Source organism: Cheilinus undulatus, linkage group 15 (assembly GCF_018320785.1).
Source record: "Cheilinus undulatus linkage group 15, ASM1832078v1, whole genome shotgun sequence".
Lineage (NCBI taxonomy): Eukaryota > Metazoa > Chordata > Actinopteri > Labriformes > Labridae > Cheilinus > Cheilinus undulatus.
The window spans coordinates 29,158,251-29,164,691 of NC_054879.1; the positions used below are offsets into that span (position 1 = coordinate 29,158,251).

The 6,441-nt window shown below is 40.5% G+C and overlaps 1 protein-coding gene across 2 annotated transcripts in view; it reads right to left on the bottom strand.

Moving 5' to 3' along the window:
• cacnb4a (calcium channel, voltage-dependent, beta 4a subunit) overlaps positions 1 to 5,605 on the bottom strand; it is a 63,369-nt gene extending 57,764 nt beyond the window's left edge. For both annotated transcript variants that reach the window (XM_041807889.1, XM_041807888.1), the window contains exons 1-2: positions 5,408 to 5,605; positions 2,078 to 2,161 (exon numbers count right to left, since the gene is read on the bottom strand). In XM_041807889.1, coding sequence (XP_041663823.1) covers positions 2,078 to 2,161; positions 5,408 to 5,470 — 147 coding nt within the window. In that variant the 5' untranslated portion in view covers positions 5,471 to 5,605. The remainder of the gene's footprint in view (positions 1 to 2,077; positions 2,162 to 5,407) is intronic.
• Positions 5,606 to 6,441: the final 836 nt, after the last annotated feature.

Sequence of the window (6,441 nt, forward strand, 5' to 3'; positions counted from 1 at the left end):
AATCTCTTAAAAGAACAGGAAGTCCCGTTATTCACATCGAAGCTGGCCTTACATTTTAAAGCCATGCTTTACATAAAAAGGTAGATCAAATCAGTTGTCAGAGTGATCTTTGATGCACGCCAGTATGCACTGTATCCACACAATTAATACAATCTGGATGAAGTCATCACAGATCACCTCCATATGCTGTCTTAGCCATCAGATATCAAATGTTTCAGTAAATATTGAAGTCCATCCACATTAAGGATGAAGGATTACCTCTTGGTATCCTATTGCACATGTAGGATATAAATACCTGCTAGTGTTTTGTATAGACAGGGTTTTAGATGCTTCAGCTGAGTTTTGGAGAGCTACATGCCTGTAACTGAGTTATTGTCACACCCACTGATAGCATACAAAGAAGGATGAACCACTACCTTCTCCTTCTATCGTTCAAAGCTGAAGTTTAAAGGAAAGAGATTTGTGTAATAGGCTCTGCCAGGGTTTTTTAACTCCAGCCCTTTCTGCTGACTAAAACACACATTAAAAATACCAGAAAACAGCACAGTGCGTCTACAGTCTTAAGCAGAACACTTTCTTGTGTCAGTTTTGAAAGTTCAAAAGCCTTTATGTCAGTATTCATTATGTTTTCTTTCACTGTTCCTCTCCTACTTTTAAAAGGTGCTGCTCAAAGCACAGCAGTAGCAACCTTTGACTACAGGGATGCCAAACATGGTGTTATACCCTTCCATTACAGCTTCAAATATTAATAGAAACTAAACTTTTCAGAAAAGTGAACGTTTTGATGTTAAGACAGTAACTTAGTTGAAACATGAAATCATAGTGCAGAAAAGTGTTTTAAGGGGACATATTGTGCAAAAAACACTTTTTCAGGCTTTTCTAACACAAATATGTGGCCCTGGCCTGGCCGCAATCCCCTCAAATACCAGAAAAATCCATTCCTTTCCCCCTCTCTTTCTCCACCTTTCAGAAAATGTGTGCTAAAACAAGCCCTTCTCAGATTTTACACCTAGTGACCTCACCAGGGGCGTAAGCACCCGCCCCCGGGTTTGGTTGGCCCTCCCCCATTGGAGGAAAGTTCTGCCCTCCTCTACTGACCCTCTCAGCTGCCAGCGGAGATGCTGGATAGCTCAGTGGGTTACCCTGCTGACTACAGTATGTGAGATTCCCAGTCAGGTCCTAAACTTTGGATACTTGGATACTTTTGAGAGGTGTCTGTAACATCAGGAGTGCTGCATCCATTTCCTGAGAGGGGTGTGGTCAGGGGCGGAGTCAGACAGCTAATTAACATTTAAAGCCACAGACACAGAAACGACTCATTCTGAGAAGGGCTGTAACAGAGGGATTTTTAGACATGCAAAAATACAATACTGGAGTGTTTTTTCAGCAACAAACTTCACAGGCATGTTTTGGGGACATCTGAGACTGAAATAAACTTGTCTTAAAAAGGTAAAATATGTCCCCTTTAAGTTTCATTTATGATGCTCCTGTTAAAATGAAAGGGGGCTGAGTTTTTTTACTTGTACCACAACTTCTCTAGCAGACTGCTAGAAAAGTTTTGGCCTCACTTGAGAGGAGCTGTTGTGTTGTCCATTTTTATATACAGATTATTAATGCAGTTTGCTAACTTTTTAGCCTGTTTACTCTTCCACAGAAATTCCCTAAATATTCTTAATTTACTTGGCTTAGCTGCATGTGTGAATGCAAAGAGCTTTCACTCTGACTTCACCCTGAAATTCCACCCCTTATCCACCCCTCTATTTAAAACTGCTGCAAAACTATCTGCTGTGAGGGACATACATCAGCGTGCATGTATGGAAATTTTCCATGGAGATTATCTTGACATTTATCTGGAATTCAGGTGTGAAAACAGCTTCAATGGAGACTCTTGACTGAAACTGTCTGACTTGCAATGCCAGACCTAGAGCCTACAAATGAACATGGACAAAAAAGAAGGAAAAACAGAATAATAATTGATACCACAAGAATTACAGAATATAAAAAGCAGCCTCTTATCAATCATTTTAAGAAGTCCAGGTGAGATAATGAGTCCAGCTTGTGGGTAAAACAGCCCTACCTGTCTAAGGATGAAGCTGGTAGACGTGGTGCTGCCATCAGATCTCTTCAGTCGACTGCGTCTAGAGTAAGTCCCTCTGTTAGCCTGGAGAGGACAAAGCAAATACATGCAAATAAATTCCATGTACCATTATATATTTTTGTTGTTTCTTCCCCATATATTCAGACTCAAACTCAAGGGCACCTTCTCTACAGAAAAATCCATTACAACCAACTCATCCCCTGGGGTTGACAGGACTCTGCTTCTCTCAGGCTGCATCTGGTCCTCAACGATGACCTATTTATACAAAGTTGGGCATTTTTCTGCTTTAATGGCTGCCATACCCAAATCCATCATAAACTTATTTTGCATGACCGGCACGGATTAACCTTCCGTGACCCATTTTCATACATTGTTAACCGGTTTCAGTGCTTGAGGAGCCAGTGAGGTAACACTTCACCTGAGATGCAGGTGGAGGGGAGAAAACATGATTAATGACTTTGCATGTTTCTAACACTACCTGCAATCTGTGAGAGAATCTGGGGTAAATTTAGTGCTTCTTCTTGTTAATATCGTCATTACACTCTTCTGATATGGAGGTACAAAATGGATCAGACAGCAGCAAAAGCATCAGAGTTCTGCATGGCATCAGAAATGCACAATTGACTTAGGACCTCACTCTCTGAAATGTAATCTTTTCATCCTCAGTCACACTTGATATTAGTCAATCAGATATCTTAATCCATCAGCCTGTATGATTAGTTTGCATTTGCACTTTTTACATAATCACTGTATCACTTCTGTATCAGAGCTACATATTTTAAAACTTTGATTAAAAATGCAAAGACATTGATGATGACATTGATTTCCAGAGTGCTATTCATCTTCACTGATTATAAGGTAGTGATGGGTTAATCTTGCAGGCAGATGGATCTGTGAAACTCCATGACTGTCATCAGGCAAATCCATCTTGCAAAGCTCAAATCTACAGTTGTGCAAGACCCAAAAACATTTCTGACCAATCAGTGTCATTTGAGGAAAATGAGGCTGTGGCCACGGGCCAGGAACTGAAAGCTAATAGCAGTGGCTGCCACTGGTGTAGCAATGGGCTCTATGCATGAACTGCTTTCGCATTTGGCATTAGACCGCTCCCACACTTCCAGTCGGGAGAAGAGAAAGGCGTATGATGGCAAATTGGTTGCAGTTTACTCGCTGTTTGCATGAGTTACCTGAGCTGACTGTCAATGATGAGTTAAATTTAGCTGAAGATGTACATTGCAGCATGCAGCAATGATGTCCAGAGGTGCTTTTAACCTGTTTTTGAAACATCATTTTAGCATGTTTGGATGCCAAGCGATGATGATAGAGTAAACACAAACAACAATAGAAACAAAAAAACCAATGAAACGGACAAATTAACGTAGTATAGGAGGGTTTAGATTCCGTTTTGGCCTAGCACATATCGTTGGGCGGAAGTTATGAAGCGGCCTTATTTTCCACTGGAAATACGCCACCCCCTGCCGTGCATAGAGCCCATTACCTTGGATACAGCTATTGAAAAGCTGCAGTATAATCAGACCTTGACCATATGTCCTTATTATAACAAGTGCAAAGAGCCACACCAAAAGCTTCTCTTAGCAGAGAAGATGTTGACCTTTGCCGGAAATTCCACGTGAAAGCCCTTTCACGTGTTTTGCACTGAGGAGAAGCTTCAATCTAGCCGCCATAAAGCCCAGATGAGTGGAGAGCTGCAGTGATGGTGGTCCTTCTGGAACTTCGTCCCATCTTCACACAGGATCTCTGGAGCTCAGTCAGAGTGACCATCACATCCTTTGTCACCTCTCTTACTGAGGCCCTTTGGCTGGACAACCAGCTCTTCGAAGAGTCCTGGTTGTGCCAAACTTCTACCACTTGAAAATTATGGAGACCACTGTGCTCTTGGGAAGTTTCAATTCAACAGAACTTTTCTTGCCTCCCCTGGATCAGGGCCTTGCAACAATCCTGTCTCTGAGCTCTACAGATACGTTTTTCAAAAATGTCTAAAATGCTGTTTTCACTTTGTCAGTTGGAGTACTGAAAATGATTTTTTTACTGCAGCATCTGCAACATAATGAAACTGAAAAAAAGTAAAGGGGGTCTAGATACACTGTAGGTAGCTTTGCCTGGGTCTGTTGAAGGTGGTAATGCTGTTGAGGAACTATGTGGTAGAATAGGTAAGATAAAGAACATCTATGTATGGGTATGGTGAACGGTGAGAACCAGCACAGAGAGGGATGACTCTTAGGTGCCAGAGCTCCCCATGCAGCAGTCCTGAGGTGTCATGGGACTAATTGGATGAAACACCCATGAGGGGAAGTTGTCACTGAACAACTCTAGTGCTGTCCAGGTTTTTTTCTGCCTGTTGGTTTACACAGTTTACTTGTGGAGGTGAATAAAAAGGGCATACTTGGGTTTAGGAGCCTTTTTTATATTCTCTTTAGGGTGCAGGTATCTCATAATTAAAGGATCACTTCCTATTGACACATCTAAAAAATAGAATTTCATGAACTGAAGTGTTTCAAAACTTGGGCAACTAATGAAGTTTCCTTTAAAAATAAAATGCACTGGGTGCAAAAAGTGCTGGTAATTTTAGCACTAAGCAATACATGCAAAAGGCACTGATTATTTTCATACATAGCAACTTATTGATTAATTGACAGATTGTTTCAGCTCTCTAATAATTCATCTGTTGTCAGATTTTCTATTTCTGTTGGTGTATTTTTGCACTTTTTAGATATAACTGCATCAGTCAGCACAAAGCAGTTTCAGTTATATCTATCTATCTATCTATCTATCTACTCAGGATTTGTCTGTGTGCATCTAAGGACACTGGCAGTAGAAATACTGATGCATTAGAGGATGCCAGCAAATTGCATCCCAGCTCAGTGCAACTATCAGTGATAAATTCTGCTTCAGAGCTCAAAATCTTTTCTCCTCTATGGAAGAAAGGTGACTTGGACCACCTAATATATCATGTGTGAAGTACTGTCAGATAATACTAAATAATTTAAACCCTATTTTAATTTCTCTCTGAATAAATCAGATACTCAGCATACTGCAGGACTTCTGCTTCTGCTTGATTAATGACACCTCAGGGGCTCATTAGCAATGATGACAATGTAGAGGGAGCAGTATGAGGAGTTTGGAGACTATAGGAAGCAGTGGAAGCAGTTTGTTTTGATTTTTAAGTGTTTTCCTTGTTTAATATGCATTTTTCCCAATCGGTATTATTGTTCTTAGTCCTGTTTGTGTCGAAATTGTTCTCATAAGTGTCTAACGGGAAAGTAAAAGGAGTAAGTACAATCTTCTTACCTGAAACACTGGCTTCTGCACCCCCTCCCCTATCCCGTGTCGAGTGTAGATATGCCGGGACATCTCAGCCAGTTCATCGGTCCAGGGCGGAGGCTGCCGCTCGGTGCCGCTCCACTGGAACTGCTGCGGCTCCGGTTGCGGACAGTGCACCGCTGACTCCAGCTTTGCTTCGGTTCAACACGACAGAAGAGGGGAAAAAAATAACAGGTTCGGCTGTAGAGACGAGCCTGGCTCTCAGCAGTAGCTCTGCTGCACGGATAACGCTCGAGCATCAGCGCGAGCTCACATATTAACCCTCCCCCTCCTCCTCTCCCATCATCATCACTCTCAGCTTCAATGGAGCTGCGTTCAAAGAGAACTCGGAATTTTAGAATTAAAGTTTGAGATGCAAAAAATTAAGAGGAATAGATAGTAATTTTAGCTTTATCTGAAACCATCGCGAACTGAAACAATGTGTTTGAACAATTACATAATTTATAATACAAATTTTTAATAAGTTGAAGATAAATATAGTTACATACAAAAGGGTAATCTTCAGCAATTTAATTCCTTACATTCGTAAATGGACCGTGAACAATATTAAACAAGAAAGTTGCCATTTAAAGCATTGCCACAGAGTTAGCTTAAAACTAAGCTAAGCTAACAAACTGACATAAACTTAGCTAATATCCATTTGAGACCTTGGGCTAAAACACAAAACAAAAGCCTGTTAAACATATCGCATAGTCGCACAAAGCCTTTTCTTTTCTGAACTTAGATCTTAAATGTGTTAAAAACATATTCCTTCAGTAATTCTATCGAAATGCTCCTTATTTATCTCCTGTAGCCTATATTTAGCTTACGTTTTTCCTCTTCATGTTAATTTGTCTATGAAAAAGCATTCAATGTTATGTCTACGTTTAATCATTTCTTTCACAACGTATTTTTAATCTACAGTGATTAGTAAAAAGCAAGTGACAATTTTTAGATAAGCTAATTAAATCCCGTTTACAAACGTTACTAAAAATAGATTTTACGAGGGGCGCTTGAAGGCG